The 18,641-nt window shown below is 38.3% G+C and overlaps 1 protein-coding gene across 1 annotated transcript; it reads right to left on the bottom strand.

The window, feature by feature from the left end:
- Window positions 1–520: 520 nt before the first annotated feature.
- On the bottom strand, window positions 521–15,835 carry LOC141827967 (GTPase-activating protein gyp1-like). The gene is made up of 10 exons (XM_074715317.1): window positions 15,644–15,835; window positions 13,358–13,511; window positions 13,087–13,270; window positions 10,021–10,091; window positions 5,344–5,481; window positions 5,160–5,251; window positions 3,263–3,534; window positions 2,264–2,349; window positions 2,084–2,185; window positions 521–896 (listed from the first exon to the last, which is right to left on the bottom strand). Exons 1-10 carry the CDS (start codon window positions 15,775–15,777, stop codon window positions 735–737), a joined length of 1,395 nt encoding a protein of 464 aa, XP_074571418.1. The 5' UTR covers window positions 15,778–15,835; the 3' UTR covers window positions 521–734.
- Between the last annotated feature and the right edge of the window lie 2,806 nt (window positions 15,836–18,641).

The raw sequence follows: 18,641 nt of genomic DNA on the forward strand, positions 1-18,641 counted from the left end.
CTGTTTCTTTTAGAAAACAAAGAAAGTATTTTAGAAAACATAGATAACGAAAATGCACATATCGAAGTATAACATAAACAATAATACATACTTTGGACAAATCTTAAATGAATATTTATGTTTTGGAGATTGAACACATTGATAATTCTATAAAAGGCTGCTCCTACCCAGGGATTTAGGTATGTGCACAAAATCATAATTTCCTCGAGCCTTTAATCACATTCCTTACATAGGATCCTAACTTAAGCGTCGAAGTGATTTACCGGAATCCATCCCAATGCCATTTTAACTCTCTCTCGAAGTGCTTTTCAAACCTCTTCATCCTTTCCGACAACTACTCGGTGAGCATGTACATCAGCCCGTTCATTGATCGATGACTTGACTGGAACATATATAATTCTATAAATTCAAGTTCAAAAAGGAAAAAAAACAAGACTTACTAACTTCATTCTGTACAAATAAGTGTGATTGTGCAAGAATAAACAAGATAAAAAGCTACTTAATCTTCTAACTTATCGATTTGTCAAATTTTACATACATGTGATCGTGATTTGAAAATTTACAGGTTTAGAACATTATAAATACAAGCAGCAACGCAGAGTAAAACTCAATAACACTTGAAACATGAAGCAGAAGGAAAGATGGAGGAAAAGAAAAAGGGAGAAAAGAAAAAAACAATCCTAGAGTAAGAAACAAATGGAGGGAGATTTATAGTGTGGTGGGAAGAATTCACACTAGCTGGCTAGATGACTCGGGGAGCTGCTGAACATGGTGTGCCACATGAATGCCCTAGAGAGCACCATCTCGAGCTCGTGGTGAGTCCAGTCCTCTGTGGGAAGGTGTTGAAGGAACATCACCATTTCTTGGAAGTCAAACTTTTGAAGCTTATCTGACCACTACAACATTCAAATCATGCTTTTAGAATTAGCTGTTATATGCTATCCAGCAACAGTTCAGAAGTTGGTACACACTTCAAATTGAAAGCGGTATCAGAGGCAATCATATTAGAAAAACAAAATTAGCATGATGTTTGATGGAGCACGAGACATTTGTTAGTTGAATATCAAGCAAGACCTGGTCATTTCCTGTTTGCTCCCTTAGTTACCGTGAACGTTACAGATGTAGCAGAAAAACTACATCCAAAGTAAAACACCAATAAAGTAGGAGAATAACAGACACAGTTCATACATGTCATCGTCAAACTTTCTCCAACACAATTAAGGAATTCTCTTTCATGACAGTTAGGGGTGTAATCGAACCAAGCCAAACTGAACATTCGAGCTTTAATTTTTAAGCTTGAGTTCAGCTCATAATGAAATTAAATAGTTCGTGAATGGCTCGAACTCGATTCAAAAATGGCTCGTTTTAAAGTTAAACGAGTTTAGTTCGAGTTCGGTTTGAAAATAACTCGTTTAAAAGTTAAATGAGTTTAGTTCGAGCTTGACTCGTTAATATATAATATTTATAATTTATGTAATACACACACACGTTCGCGAGCCTCTTAACGAACACGTTCGTGAGCCTTCAAATGAACATATTCGTAAGCTTACGAACCAAATACTATTAAACTCGAGCTCGACTTGATAATATTTTCAAGCTCGAAATCAAGTTTGAGCTCAGCTCGTTAACTTAATTGAACAAACTCAAACGAACTTTTTTTCGAACTGAGACTAGAATAACTCGTGAGCAGCTTAACTCGTTTATACCCCTAATGACAGTTGACAATATCTAACAATCTGAGTGGCAGGTATACAGTGGTATATACTTATCAAGTTATAATCTAGATGGAAATTGCTATTTTTTGATAAACAAACTTTAAATATCTGAAAGTGAAAACATTGTATCTCAGAATTATTCTTAGTGGAGTTTAGCTTTAGTTTATGTTTCTGCTTTGTTCTACTAGTGATGATGAGTATTAAGACAATGAGAGTAGTCGATGGTCAAGTGGGATTGTGCTAAATGCAAGAATAGAATTATTGTCACTAGGAGGATGATTCTCAGACGATTATTATGAAAATGAAATAAACATATTTAGTTAACATTCGGCTGAACCCAACATAGTGACTGACGAACTTAAACTTACAGTGAGTAGCAAACTTGCAGATATATACACAAGGAAATCTGGCAATGAATCTCCTTCAGCAAGATAAGTATCCCACAAACGAGTAACAAGGTGGAAAGGGATCTAGAAAGTTATGAATCTTAATTAGCAACTCAAATGATCGTATATTCATCAAGGGCACAACTTTAATACAAAACCAACCTCACGAATTAGGAGACAATTGAACCATCGAAAAGCAAATTGAAGGAACTCAAGCCCTTGCCCTTCCATGTGTTTTGATACAGGTTCTAGAGCCAAAAATGGAAGGTCAACCATCAGGATGGAAAAATTTTGAATTCCAAAAACTATGACAAAAAATTAACTACAGTGAAAGTAAAAAAACTTCTCTGGGATTAACTGAAGCACACACCAAAGAGCATATAGCCACTGATCAACTTAACAATGCTATTTCCTTTGGCAGGATTGTTTGTCAAAAGAAATTACTGAAATTTAAGTGGTCCCTAAAGACAATGGTTTGATGCGCTATAACAACTAAGCCGAGACATCAAAATTCTAAAATGCTATTTGAGAATGTCTTTCATACCATACATAATGATAATTACATGATATGTCCAATATATATTATTTGATTATACATACCATGTAAGCTCATTGGCAAGTCCTACAACTACAAAATGCTAATAAGAGAAATTCATGATTCAAGAATCAGTAGTTGAGTGGCAAGGAAACAACAGATTTGTCAATGGAGTGCCAAAAAAAACATGGCACTGCTGGCCAAAAAAACACTCATTTAGTTGGACATAACAATTGATAAATCAACCATAACTTATAGTGCTGTAATAGATTGATAGAAGAAAAATCTACATACTGATTTAAACATGTTTGCAGGTCACCATTACCACCTCTCAAGAGATGTGAGAAGTTGAAACAAGAAGCATTAAAAAATCAAACTAGATTCCAATTAAACAAGTAACATGTGCATATTTTCCGGATAAGTGCAGGAGGATGATTAGAATTAGATTAAATAAAGTTGGTCTGAAGGAAGGAAAAGAGCAATTGCTCCTGCATAGCAACCTGTGATTAGAACTTAATACAAAAGAACAAAGGAAGAAAGCTTGATGGAGAAAATAGATCAGCGTAAGATATAAAACTAATCTAGTGGTAAAAAGCAAAAGAAATATCACAAAAGACCAGAATTACCTTCGATGCGACAAACCAGTTCACGCAATCTGAAAACAAGGCGCTGAATTCCTGGTTGAGCAAACGTGTAATGATCTTGCATGCCATCGAGCAATTTTGAGAGACACCAGTAACAATCAGCTTCAATGTTAGATATTATCTGAGGAGAGAGATCTGAAATTGACCAACTCTCCATGCTGCCATTTAGATGTTCAGATAAGAACACTATCAAAAATGGTGTGACGAGATCATTTATTCCTTGAACATATCCACTTGCTGGGTGACGAATAGCCCTGGAAAGAAATAAATCATATAAACTAAATTATAGTGCACTTCTGAGTTCTGACAAAATAATATATAAGAATCACAAGGAATGTTTAAAAAGCCCATAAAGGTACTCACTTTCACCATTTGGATAAATTTCCAAGAGAAAAAAATAACATCACGACCTTTTGAGTGACAAATTTTAGGATTTGGAATGGCAATCATGCAGAAAAAAAATTAAAAGTAGTTTAATTTTTTTTTACTTATTTCAGAAAAATAAAACAGTCTGGTAAAATAATCTGGTACATGATCTAAATTTTAAACATAGTAATATTTACTATTTGTAGTCAAACTATTTCTAGCAAATCTAGTCTAATGGCATGTCTGCTTGAGTGGAGGAAGAGGAGAAAGGAAGTAACAGTGGTGGGGAAGGGGGGAAGGGAGGTGGGGAAGGGGGGAAGGGAGGAAGGGAAGGAAGAGGAGAGAAGTTTCCCTTGTTTGTCTACTTGATAAGAGAGGAAAGGAGGGAAAATGAAAAATTAGCCATTTGATTTTGTTATTCCGAGATGGAGGGTTATATCAGTCTTTTCAACACACATCTACTTTGGCTTCCTTCCTCTCAAGTAGACAAGCCATAAGTTGAGAGGTTGGTATCTGGTCTTAGAATCCGGTAGTCTGAATAAAGCACTGTTGAATGTTTGACACAAGTATTAGGAGAAGAGTTATTGTAAGACCTATACAAAGGCTCCCCTCCCATTATTTTAAACATTAAAAGGGCAGTTCGGTATACAAAGCTCCCGCCAATGCCCCGGGGAAGGGTCAATTGTATGCACTTTATCTTGTATTGCAAGAGGTTGTTTTTGGGACTCGAATCGGTGACCTCCAAGTCACATGACAACAACTTTAGTATTGCGTCAAAGCTCCCCTCCCATTATTTTAAACATTGATACATTAATAAAATTTTTAGTTATCCAAATAATCTTTTCTCTCTTATGTGACAACCAAGCGATTCATGCAAGCCTGGAAGAACACTCACAGAGGCACACAAACCCTGCTTGTAATGAGCACTGAGTTTCATTAGTTGTTACTATAATGGCTTCAAAATTTCCCACAAACATATGATTCATTGGAGAGTGTAGTCACCTCAGATTTTTTGGTGGAATGTCAAAAGGAGGAGCATCAAGTCGTTGAAAGTGATATCCATATCCTAGTCTAGCTACTAGCTTCATGGCAAGTTGAAGTATATATAGGGAATTTAAGTGTCTGCAATAATATTCACATAGTATTAGATGAACTACACGTGTTCAAGATATACCATGGATTATGATTTTCTTGGTTGATAAGGATTTCTTCAATGAAGAGTCAGAATTAATCCTGATTAGTATTTGATGAACCTAGCAGCATATTCAAGAGATATTACCATGAAGTATGATAGTATTGGTCAATAAGTTTCATCTAAAGTGGTAGGTTAATGTGTACCATTAAACAAATACAAATTGTTGATCATAAACAATTAAGTACAGCTTAACACAAGAGAAACCTGGTTGCAACAATATGTGCACATTCACAGGGAATCATAAATGATATGATCACATAAAAGGAAAGAATGTGGAATTTAAGTCCTATTCTGACAGAATCAACCATTAAATCTAACCATGTATAAAGAATGCGCTCCAAGGATTTCTGAATTTGAGCATGCTGGAAGAAAGTAACATCAGGTACCGTTCTCGGGCAGTCAACGGAGATCTGTTAATAAAGAATATGAAGATTTAGAATACAAATGCAAACAGCATGATAACCATGTCCTAAAATATGAAAAAAAAAATTGAATGAAAAACCTGGCGAAGCATGTTGATCTCATCATCCGACCTCTCAGTGTCAGGAATGTCATAATATTGAGCGACACATTCAACATACTCAAGTCTCTTTCTAGCCAAAACTCCCTCCCTTCTATCTGAATTAGGCGGTGCATATCCCTGTTTTCAGCTGATGTGTAAGTTTCACATATTTCAGATAATGATTATAGATATATCACAGATAAATGCAACAGAAAAAGCTTCATATGGCAAACCAGGGATTTTCAGGATGGTGATGCGAGAAAACTAAGGAATGCTAATTGCATGTAAGTGTATGGCATACATTAAGGAACAAAGTGAATCCTGGCCTAATCCATTAATAGACATCAAGGTAAAGAACACAACACAGTAATGAGTTGATTTCTCTATTGATTAAGAGTGTAATTTCAAGAGGAGATAGTTATGGGCATGTGTGAGGAACTAGTCCCAAGGCAAGATGTCTTTAGGTCTAGTTTAAAGTTGGTTATGAGACATCTCTTCTTCCCTCTAGGAGACACATATTGCAAGGAAAAGTAACCGAACTGAGAAATAAGGGAAGAGTTAGCAGCAAACAATGGTGCAACGGTGGAGCAACGTTGGAGAGAATCAAAGTTGCAGAGAAAAAGAGAGTATGGGAGAGAGAGTAAGCAAAAGAGGGAAGAGAATTTTGTTACTATTTGATGTGATTATAAGGTGCAATTGATCTCTTTTTAGAGACTCTCAACTGGAGTTTATCTAATGGTTCAATCTACTTATTGGTTAATTAATTGTTCAGTGGTTCACTATTTGATTTACGCTCCTAGGATTGATCCCTTAAAGGATCGTCCCATGCCTATCTTCTTGTACCTATCTTGATCCCTTAGAGACTTATATATGGGATCATAACATTTCCTTCCCTACAAGATTGTGCTTTTCCTAAACACAAGGTTTGTCTTCCCATTTGATTTCTTAGCTTCTTCCTTTGATAAGTCTTTGGTTGACATGGATCCCTTTGGTTCTCAAAGTAGGTGATTATTTTTTGCAGTGACATCTTCATTTCATGCATAGATTTTTGTTTATCAATATCTGACATCTTCATTTGATGCATAGATTTTTGTTTATCTCTTACAGATATTGATTTTAGCCATTCTCGGGGGTCCCTCGTAGTTTAACTTGTCTTCCTTGTGATATTAATTTTAGCTGTGGTCATGGAGTTGAAATCCAAGAGGATGAGACCCAATAGGCTCAACCATCTAATTCCTAGTACAATATCACATTTTATAAGAGGAAAAATAAGGAAATCGAAGTATCTAATAGTAGTGTGGGCACTTGGCCAGTTTGCGATCCTTTGTAGTCGTTTGTCATTAGCGATCAAGACTGAGAATTTGAGCTCCTTATCTCCTATCAGCTTAACTTTAGTTGATGGCGAGTTGTTCACTGAAAAAGTTGTATATTTCCTAAGTCGATGTAGATTGAAAAATGTGAGTGAATAGTGGCCAAAACTCAAAATATTTGAGACTGAGGAATTCCTAGTCCCTAGATGACCATGATGACCATTAGTGAGTATTTAGGAGACTCTTTTATCTCCTTATCTTTATCCACTTAATCCAGCATAAACAATTGCTTGCCAGGTGAAAACGATTCATCATAGTTGAAGGTGAGGCCCCTTCCGCATCATTTGACCATCTCAGTGTTGGTTAAACATCGAATGGTTAGTGGTGAGCTTTATTTATTGGTTGGCTATAACAATTGAGGTATTTGAGGTCCCCATGCCTTGGGATTATATATACGTGTCAATTGGGTTGCACTTAGTAGATTCTTTGGGTAGTGCGTCCTTACCTCTAAATGCACTCTAAGCTTAGAGTCCAAGTAATTGGAAATAAAATGATATACCTCTTAGGTGATGGTCAAGGTTATTGGACAGGTGAGGAGTTTTTAAACTCACTTAAATACTTCTTGATTGAGCATGTTTAGCGTCACTTGACTAGCTAAAGTTCTTAGTAGGCTTCTTACGATAAGGTTGGGTAATCCCTTTCAATATTTAGGGCTCAAAGTAGGCATCACAAAGTTCAACAAAAAAACTCGAGTAATTTCTTTCAATCTTCTGGGACCAAGCCAAGGTTTAAAATATTCTTTCGAGTTGAAATTTGAGTCCCTGGCCAAAACAAAACAACTTCATGTCATTTCACCTCGTGCCAACAAATGGTGTCTGTCGCTCCAACAAAGAGCAAGAGGGAAAGAAGAGGAAGAGGAGAAAAAAGAAGAGTGGAAAGTTCACTCACCTGAAGGAGGTATTGCTTGCAATGGGCAAGTCACAATAAGAGCACGGAATGAATAATGGATGTTCTCACAGTTAGGAAATGAGGGCTACAACTAGGGCGATCCTTGCCAACTCCAGCTCTAGCAAATGATGAGCTCATGATGGACTCATGGCTTGCTTGAGGACAAACTCATGGATGATGCATGAACTCATAGACAAACTCACAAATGGCACAAACTTACAGATGATGATTGGACTCTCAAACGAACTCGCAGACGTAGATGAATTCCGGACGATGGACATACTCCAAACTTGCAAATGAAGGGTGAGCTTGCAAGGAAGTATCCCTTGCACACTAAAAATTTTCGACCCTATTGCATCCCAATTAATGGGAGGAATGAAAAGTTATGCCCATGCCAATTGATATAGGATGAAATTTGAAATACTAAACCAAATTTATACCTCCACCTCCCTTCTGATAGGAAATGGTCTCCACCTTTTCTTCCCTAACCCTCTGATATAAAAAATAATATTATCACTTGGACAAACAAAGTAGAGGCATGAATGCTGCCAAGAACTCAAACTTCGGATGTGATAGTGGTCTCCTGCCAAATGTTCCAGTTTCATCGCGAGGAGCCTCGCTCCAAGAAGAGATGATACGTGAGATTTTGCCCCTCCAAGTGCTTCAATCATACAAGGATTACAACTAGGTATCCAACCATCTTTTTCTAATGTCTTGAGGGCTGTTTGTAGGTCTTTCATCTCTTTTTCTATTTATGTGATATTTCTGCATACCTTTTCTGGCTTTGCGTTTTTAACGTGATCAATTGAAGTTAATTTTTGCCAAATCCTCAACTATTTGCTTGGATGTATCAAGCAAGTACTAATTTGTAGATAAAATGTATTTAGGTTTGATTTAGAGTTGAATATGAGACCCCTTTAATCCTCCACTAACCACCAACTGCAAGGGAAAGTGCACGAACAGAGAAAGGAAGGGTCCGTGAGTGATGGTGCAGCAGCGGAGCAACCTTGGAGAGAATCAGAGCATCATAGAGAGACAAAGCATGAGAGGGGAAGAGAAATTTGTACTCTCAGTTGGACCTACTCTAATTATTTATTTAATGACAAATTTGTGGTTTGACGATTCACTGTTTGATATGTTTTTCCAAGACTAACCCCTTAAAGTATTGCTCCACATCTATATTGGTGAGTGATGGTGCAGCAGTGGAGCAACCTTGGAGAGAATCAGGGCCTCACAGAGAGAGAAAGCATGCGAAGGGAAGAGAAATCTGTACTCTCAGTTGGACCTACTCTAATTATTTATTTAATGACAAATTTGTGGTTTGACGATTCACTGTTTGATATATTTTTCCAAGACTGACCCCTTAAAGTATTGCTCCACATCTATATTGTTGAGTTTATCTCAATCCCTTGGACACTTATTCCATGTGGGATTATAATAGAGATGCCCCTAAGGCCAGAAGGCATTACAAAGGTTTAAACTTGAGCTCATGAAAATGATTTACAATACTACTAATCTAAAAGTGAGTACCTTACAATACTATTAATCTATTTCATGCTGAGAGATTATATAAAAAGATCCTCCTCAAAATCATTGTAATAACCAATAGATTGTCTTTGATAAATCAGAAGACACATCACTAAAAATTATTCTCAAGCTTGCATTCCTCTCTCGTCTCCTATTGTCACATGGGATTGTGTGCAAAACTTGATTTCTTGCCTACAAATATTTAGTTGTCTAAAGTTTCTTATTTTGTTCATTTTTAACTATTTATTAGACATTAGAAGCACATATAGTGGTAAACATCTTGGCATTATCTTGAGATTTCCTTTACTTATCATAAATTACGTATACATGTTGTACAGCATGTTCATTGAACATCATTTACATGAGACACAAAAACTTATAGATGACATGTTCTTGATTAGTGCAATTCTACATTCTAGTCTGATACAACATTATACATCTGAGATATTTCTACTTCAGAAAGATCAAGCTATAATGGGTTGATTATGCAAGGTCCAAGAATAAGGTTAAAATGAAATTCATTGGGGGGAAAAGTTGATGGTTTGCAAAATCTTACAAGAGAACTAAATAACCGGGAGATGGCTAGTAGCAATATGTTGCATATCAATGATCAGGAATTAACCAGTGCCCCTTAAGGAATGCTAATTTAACAACAGAGCTTAGTCACCTTTTATCAGAAGAACAATGTTCAAATAACAGGCATGATGCCATGATAAATAGTCTAAGGAACAGAATAGTCTTTTTAGCTGTTCAAAAAAGTTAGCCTGCCTATTCTGTTGAAATAGCAACTAAAAAATATGTATTCCCTTGATAAAATCAGAATTCTATTTCGAATTATACTGAACATAATTGAGCAAAGTTATGATAAAACTTGAAAAGGTTAAACAATTACCAGAAGAAGTCTCCATATATTAGGTCGCATATATGGTGGTACACCACTCCAAGATAACTCACGCAGCTTTTCTGCAGATATGTAAATAACTTAGGGACTAATATGTTCAAGGATATTGCTTACTGCTAAAATGACTTCAGGCTTCAGAGATGCACTTATCTACTGCACTTAACCAGCACCTAATACCGTTTATCTTTATTCTTCATATTGATTTTATAAATTAATCCTTCAAACCAAAGCAAATGCATGTATCTTAAATACATCGAAGCAAAAAAACAAGCATAAAAGTTTAGTTACAGTAAAGGCAGCTAAGAGTGAAAATCAACTATACGTAACTAAACAATAAAAGATGAGTTAAATTTTTTTACCTACAGAAAGGAAAACAACATCCTTAAACCCTACCTAATGGTCAACCAGTATGCCTCTTAGACTCTAGCCTCAACAAAGTTAATGACAGCATGCTCAAAAGCTATCAGTTTCCTGACCGAGTAGGTCATAAATCGGCAGATCGTGGTTCTGAAGTGGACAAAGTATACAGGTGGTCGACATGTTGTATGGCATGTATGTAGCATGGGTAGGTGGGTGGGGGAGGAAGGAGGGAGGGGGCTGCAAGTTTGGCAGGTGGTGGAAAGGAGTGGGCTTATGATGTGGGAAAAGTGTGGAAGCATTTGAGAATGGAAAAAAGAGGAAGAAGTGAAGGAGAGTTTAGAGGAGAGAAGAAGAAAGGAGGAGAAGGAAAAGGAGAAGGAGAAAATGAAAAGAAGAGGAAGAAGGAAGCAGAGAAGAAGAAGGTGGCTTCGGCGAAGGAACGGGGAGATTTAGAAATGTAAAATTTGAAAGAGATGGTATTTCTGTTGCAAGAAATGATGCAGAAAGGTGAGGAAGATGCAAAGAGAAGTTAAAAGGCATATTTGCTGGAAATGAAAGAAAAGGAAAATATTGATGGATTGTATTGGAGAAGAGGAAAATTAAGGAAGAAGAGTAAAAGAAATAGATCTTTCATGAAGAGTTAGGATTTTGTTTTCCTTAGTTGGAAATGGAAGATAAAAGAAATAGACATTAGCAATGAAGCTTCACAGATTATATGAGACGGGAAAATAAAGATCAAGGAAGAGAAAAAGGAGGCAAGGGAAAAGAAATATCATGTGAAGGATAGAGGATAAATGCAGAAATTAGATAATTACTTTTGTCCAGTTGGCACAATCTGGTAAGTGGTCTAAATAAAAATGTCAGCATCCTGGAAATGCATACACAAACTAATACTCTAAAATTTAGATATGCTAGCTTTGTTATGTTTATTCTAATTATATGATCAATTAGACAGGTAGAGAATGAGTTAATGTTATCACTGTTGTCAATGAATAATATGGATCAACCACTATGTGATTTTGATAAGCCATTATATTGCACAACATTTTTCTATTTCATGAAATTAGGTAAGAATATGATATGGAAATTACTAAGAAAAAGTGATTTGTTATTACGTTATATTTAAAAAAATTTACAGTGTTGATTGTATCCTGGAATGACTAGTACTAACGTGGTTAATTATGATACAGTGTAGTGACTCATACAACCAGATTGATTATGATATAGAGGAGTGACTTATACCACTGGGTTAATTGTCACATACTTGAGTGCCTCGTACCACCAGAGTTAATTGTGGTCATAGCCATTGATGATATGGCAATTACTACCTATATGATATTTCAGCTTTATATTCTAAAGCACTGATTTGCACAGTTAGCTATGAGTTACTTTTTATATTCATATTGAAGGAGTCTAATGGATAATTCATTAATATGTTGGTAAAAAATGAGATTTCTATATAATATTGTTACTGGAATCCTAATTTTTGATATATGAAAAATGACTCTTGTTTAGTAATTCAATTTCATAATCTTAGTCATGATCAATGATTGTGAAAGTATTGAAAAGTTCCATCTGACAATCTTATGGATTTACTAAGGTACTATATTGATGTGTTTGATCCTAATCCATGATTAGAAACAAGTAGTTTAGATACTTACAGAGTAAATACACTCATTATGTGGTTCTAAAATTTTGAAGAAGTACGAGATCAGCTTATATAGTATGGATGCCTCATGATACAGTATATCAATTGACTCTTGATTCATAAGGGTCACATATATTTAGTTCAATTCTTCTCTGACCGATTAGTTATTAATGTCTTGCTGGTGGTGTTAAATGGGCGAAATTCATGCTCACTTTAGAAGCTACTATGATGACTGATAGGAAACAGATAAAAGAAAATACTCTTAATGGAATGTGTAATATGGCTCCATGTCACAATACAATTACCAGCAATCTTACGAAAGAAAAATCATGTATGTGACAGAATTTTCATGCTTATAATACTGATGAAGAAGCATTGCGGACATGGAATCAATATATGAATGAATATATCACAAATGAATTAATACATTCAAATGCGTTTCACATCTGTTCCAATGCAATTGATGATGACTTAGTGTTTTATTATAACTATGTTTAAAGAAAAAGAAATCATTTAGCATGTTACAACAAAGTTTACTATTCTGTCATAACTCATTGAAATTGAAAAAAAAAAAAAATAGAGCAGCCCGATGCACAAAGCTCCCGCCAGTGCGGGGCCTTGGGGAAGGGTCAGACCACATTGAGTCAATTGTATGCAGTCTTATCTTGCATTTTTACAAGATGTTGTTTCTACAACTGAACTCGTGATCTCAAGGTCATATGACAACAACTTTACCATTACGCCAAGACTCTCTTTCTAACTCATTGAAATTGACACAATCAAGGAAATTTTTATGTTGGCACATGCACCACAACTCTTTAAAATTAAAATGGTTAGCTTACATATTTAATTTTTTTTATAAAAAGTACTTGCATATGCCCACATAATACAAGGTTAAACATTGAGCAAGCAAATATACTTAAGGAGAGAAAAGGGAAAATTTCAATAATTATTGACACAAAATAAGAGCTAGTAAGATAAATTTTTATAAGGAAATTGGCAAAACCAAAATAAAAGGGGTGCAAAGAATGAAGAAAAATTCTTTATACCTAGTACAACAGCTTGTCTAGAAAGTTCCCTTGTAAATTTTGCAACTCTTGCAGAATCTGTGGCTCTAGCTCCAGAAAGAGAACCTTGAGTATCAGATGGCGCACTTGAAGTAGTTGACAACAATATATTTGTCTTCTGTAAATTTGCATTGTTCGCTGTTTTTCCATAACTTCTAACTTCTGCCTGTGGAGTAAGGAGCTTTTATTGTTACATTGATGGAACTGTAAAGAGATAAGTCCTAGAACATCCATATACAATATTCACAATTACTTCAAATGAACTGCTTGTGTGTTCATTTCCAGGAACATTTTGGGAGTAGCTTCTTTCCATTTCTTGAGTGTGTGCATGTGAAGCATGAACATTTGGAGGCTCAAATTTCCTAGTCAGCAAAACTTTGCCAGGGAAACTGCGACCTTTAAGCAAGCTGAATGAAGGAGATATGAAAGATAAATTTATAAGGCCAAATGCCATTTCCGTCCACGAGAGAAGCTAATAGGTCTTTGACATAAAACTGTTCAAAAATTATAGCAATACGGAGGTCACATTGTATTAAAAGCCCCAATTATCTTTAGAAGATTCCCATTATTTAAATTTTGAAGAACGATTTACTTGTTTATTTATTTTTTAAAAAATAGAGCAGGTCTTTCAAGAGTAGTACTACCAAGAGTGCCAGCAAATGTCACAGTCTCTTGATTAAGCATTTCATGAAGGAAATTAACAAGACATGTTATTGAAACATGATCATTAACCCATTATATCTGAGCCAGTATCACCACACTAAACCCACATATAAATGAATTCTTCATGCGCCAAATGCAGAAACTAAGTGACCAAGCCCTAGAAACACCAATGCCAAGAAATTTCCAACTAAAATATGTTGGGGAAATGACTCCCACATTGTGGTTAGGTTACACCATGTTTTTTTATGTGTTGACAATATGGGTTAAGTTATGTACTATTTTATGATTTAATATAGTGCATCAAGTGTGTGGGTACTCGGATAGTGCATGTGCAAGCATAGAGCCAGTGTGCTTGAGGACCAGAGGCTTGGAAGCAAAGAGCTCAATGGCCTCAATGGAATCAAGTTATGTGTGCGATGATCATGAAAATCATGTGTTTGAAGGTTGGAGGCTGAGTGGAGCGAGAAGCTCAATGGACTCTATGAAATCAAGTTGTGAACACGATAAACGTGTGCTTCAAACCTTGGCTTGGATTAAGTTGGTGTATTGGAGCTCAAGGAAGAGATTGGTCAGCTTAAGAGTTGGAGGCTCAAATCGATACGTTGCTCGAATAGATTTGCTGCACTTGGAGCTCGAGGAAAAGATCAGTGGAATCTAGTAGCTAAATATCGGAAGACATGAGAGAAATGAAAGATTACATTAAGTGATTATAATCTTTAGTTTTATCTTATAGCATGTAACATCTTGTAATGATGTTGTGGTTGCTTAGGTAGTGGGTGGGTTGAGCTGCCTAGGATTCAATAGTTGTGAAACCTTTGGTTGCGAGATGTTTTCCCAAGTTGTGTTTTGTTGACGGACTCAAGTTCAGGCCTTCGTATAAGCTTATGATTGGGTGTAAAATGCAGAACTACCCAATTTCCGATTGACTGAATCTTATTGATTGACTAGGTGGTTTATATGATTTTCGAGAGAACATAAGCTTTATATATTAGCCAGTGGACTATCTTTCTAATAAACGATTAGCAAGAGAGTTGTTAGCTTTCAACAACTACTTTGGCACTCCTGTCGACTGGAGTCCTTTTTCAGTCAACTATAAGTAGCTGAAAGGTGATTTGCATATAAGCTGTTGACAAGCTTTTGAGCACTTAGTACTCATGAATACTTCTCTTGATCTCTTGATCAAGTGATATAAGTGTCCAGAAGGATCCAAGAGCTTAGAGAAGTATTAGAAGGCACCAACCTCTTCGCAATTTACCTCTTCCCTTTCATTTTCATCAGTAGGAAGAGATGAGAATTAGTTTTAGTAAAATTCCGTATAGGGTCAAGCTTGTTAAACCTTGTGGAAATCTCTATGGATGGGTCAAACTTATCATTCTATTTCCATTGTCTATACACTTGACACGACCAACCGAACGCACACAAACACTTGTGCTACTAAAATTGTTGCTGTATGTGTTTTGTGCAAGGAATTCGACGATTTGGGTGTGTGTCAATTCACCCTCCCCTAGTAGGGACATAGTAGATTTTATTAAATGGAGAATTGCCACCCTAATGTCGTGTCCAAAGTCCTAAATTCAAAACAATAACAACATTGGAACAATCAAGCAACTTTGTTCTCATAAACCTAGGCACTAAAATGAACAGATCTGGAAGCCAATCTTTATCTTAATATCTTCGTAGCAAGGGAATAAAGAGCTTCCACCATAAAAAATAAATAAAGCACAATAGCCATTCAAGATTCAGAATTTTCGAGCACCCACACTATTCAACAGTAAGACTGTACCAAATTCCATACACCATTGACATTGGCACCTAAGATCCAGATTTGGTTAAGGGACCTAACAAAATGGGGATCGAAAGTAAAAACAGCACCAACCCTTGAACATTTCGGAGGGTTTGGTTGAACCTCCATTCAGGATTAGAACTGGGGATCCCTCCTCCGCCACTACTGCTGCCGCCGCCGGTGGTCACGTCCTTCCGCGTGGGTTCGTCCCCTCCGCTACTCATCATAGAGACACCTTCTCCCCTCGGGATTCAGATACGGCGAGAGGCAACCTTCTCTCCTTGCTCTCGTCCTCGCTGAAATGGGCTACCGGTTCTAGTTGGAGCCGCCAACAAGGGACGGAGGAGGTGCGTTGCGAGGTACCAACTGTTTGTTATGCTTTATCTGGTCCGTCTGATTACGATTGGACGGCAGAGGATGCATATCAATACAGCGATCACAGGTCTTAGATATCAAATATATTATTTCTATAAACAAGCAAAAAATTCAAAAGTAATTTTAATTCGGTGAAAAACGATGATGACAAATTTTTTTACAATAACATTAAAATAAAGAATATTTTTGAGATAAGAAATAGGGTATAAATGAGCCAAGCAGCTCATGAACTATTCGAGTTTCAGTTTGAAAAAAAGTTTGTTTGAGTTCGTTCGATTAAGTTAACGAGCCGATCTCGAGCCTGATTTCAAGCTTGAAAATTTTATCAAACTGAGCTCACGCTTAACAGTATTTGGTTCGTGAGCTCACGAATATGTACGTTTAAAGGCTCACGAACGTGTTCACGAACATGTTTATTAAAGACTCATATATATATATAGAGAGAGAGAGTTCTGATATTCTGTGCGACCCCGCTACGCGATCCCCGTATGTGACACAGCCGACCCCCGTCGCTTCCTGCCACTGTCGTCGCACCGTCCGCCCACCGTCGGCCACCAGATTGGGCTCGATTAGCGCGCCACTCGTCGGCGCGTCGATCGGCGTAGGATTTCGGCTGGAATTCGGCGCAATTTGGTCGGAAACGCACCGGCAGTGGCACGCACGATTTCCGACCAAATTTCCGGTCCTTTCCCGACCGGTCTCCGGCCGCGATTTGGTCGGAAACCGCGCGTGCCATTGCCTGCGGGTTTCCGACCAAATTGGTCGGAAACCGATCGACGCGCCGGCGAGTGGCGCGCTGATCGGGCCCGATCCGACGACTGACGGTGGGCGGACGGGGCAGCCGCAGCGGCGGGGACCGGGTGCAGAGCACTGTGCATTCCCACATTTGAACGGCCCGATCTGTGCGATCACGCGTGATTGACGGTGGATCGGCCTGGTGCGCACGATCGCGCATGAGACAGGCGCGCAGAATATCAATCTTATATATATATATATATATATATATATATATATATATAGAAATTTGATCTCCTGCGCTCTGTTATCCTGCGCACCCCGTGCGCGAAGCAATCGAGACCGTCCGTTTCTCCGATCGACGCACAGTGTTTCTCCTCGGACGTTTGCTCCTTCACCGCAGCTGTTCACCGGCGTCCGGCCATCTCCGGCCACCGGACCGGCGCCGATGGATGCGCAACTCACCGGCGCCGGGTCCGGTGGTCGGATTCCGGCCAAATTCGGCCTGAATCCGGCCGAATTTCGGCCGGTCTGTTGGCCGATTCCGACCAAAATCGGCCGGATTCCGGCCGAATCACGGCCGGAGACCGGCCGCGGTCGACGCGCCCGGCGCCGGCGCGTCGACCGCGGTCGGTCTCCGGCCGTGATTCGGCCGGAATCTGGCCGATTTCCGGCGAAAGCGGGTGCCACCGTGTCTGCCCTGTTTTGGCCGAATTCCGGCCGGATTCCGGCCCAATCCAGCCGGAATCCGGTGCCGATGTGTGCGCCGTCGAGTTGCGCTTCCAACGAGTTCGGGATTGCGGCCAACGGTGATCGGACGACGAAGAACGGCGCGATGAACGGAAGGAGGTCGGCTGTCGCGCACGGAGAGCGCAGGAGAGCGGAGCGCAGGAGATCAGTTCTCTATATATATATATACAGAGAGTCTATCCTGAGCACCGCTTCTTGCGCACCCCTAAGCACCGGCTGACGTGGCTTTTCCACGTGGAAATTCCTTCGCCGCGTCGTCCGCACATGAGAAAAGCTCCTCCGCTGCGAAGCCTCGATCCGCACCCAAAACTCCCGCAGCTAGGGTTCTCTCCGCGCGCCTCTCCTCCGCCGTTGCTCGCCGAATCTCCCCTCTTCGATTCTCTCCGCGCGCCTCTCCTCCACCGTTGCTCCCGCCTCTCCTCCGCGCTGCTCGCCGAATCTGCATCAAGTTCAACCATAATAAATAAAGCAATACTTTGGGTAAAGAGACAAACTTCATGCATCAAGTTATTAGCATGGGTTAGAAATTATATTGCTTTTGTATTTTTTTTTCGTTTTGCCTCTATGGTTGAAATTAAAACAGATGGGCATTTCTGGGATCAAGTATATATAAGATTGCTGTGCTCTTGATTCAGGAATGACTAGAAGGGGTTTTCCAGGTAATGGTAATTAGAAAAAGCTTGCAGAAATTAGTGATACTTGTTCAGGTTTATTACTAGAAGTTTCTACCTAACTTTGACTATGATAGGAAGGTTCCACAGCACTTACCTGAATGAAACTTCTGAAGCAACAAGTTTTCAGTTTCCGGAAATTGCCTGAAAACAAATAGTTTAACCTTATTCTGTGGTACAAAATAATTGAGTGCATATCAATCGAACTAACCTTAAATTTTCCTCTTCTCACAATTGATTCACTGACAGTTTTTTAATCCTGTGCATTTCCCAAAGAAGTTAACGTCACTATTTTGATGGTAATTTAACTTGTAGCAGTAGGAACACTAATGGAGTGAGTAATTTATCGTCAACATTTGATCTTTCTTTTCCCAGTTGTTCTTCGAATCTGGGTTTTGTTAAATGACATCCTTTGTACTGCAGGCGTTTCATCCACTGGACTTCAACACTGGATCCTTCTATACGAGGTAGAGATGTTGGCTAATCCAAAGAAGAAGAAGAACAAAAGACCTTCAAAAATGCTCCACTGGACTTCATTTGGTTAAGTTCTAAAGCTGCTG

This window comes from Curcuma longa, chromosome 4 (assembly GCF_044706935.1).
Source record: "Curcuma longa cultivar G26 ecotype Majalengka, Jawa Barat chromosome 4, ITB_CL_G26_1.1, whole genome shotgun sequence".
Lineage (NCBI taxonomy): Eukaryota > Viridiplantae > Streptophyta > Magnoliopsida > Zingiberales > Zingiberaceae > Curcuma > Curcuma longa.

Bases quoted from the DNA above. Each gene is read 5' to 3' on its own strand.
- LOC141827967 (XM_074715317.1), bottom strand. From the start codon at position 15,777: ATGATGAGTAGCGGAGGGGACGAACCCACGCGGAAGGACGTGACCACC. The intron at 5,482-10,020 runs GTAATTGTTTAA...AGCTGAAAACAG, and splicing joins ATATATGGAGACTTCTTCTG to GGATATGCACCGCCTAATTC. The intron at 5,252-5,343 runs GTTTTTCATTCA...CTTTATTAACAG, and splicing joins AGATCAACATGCTTCGCCAG to ATCTCCGTTGACTGCCCGAG.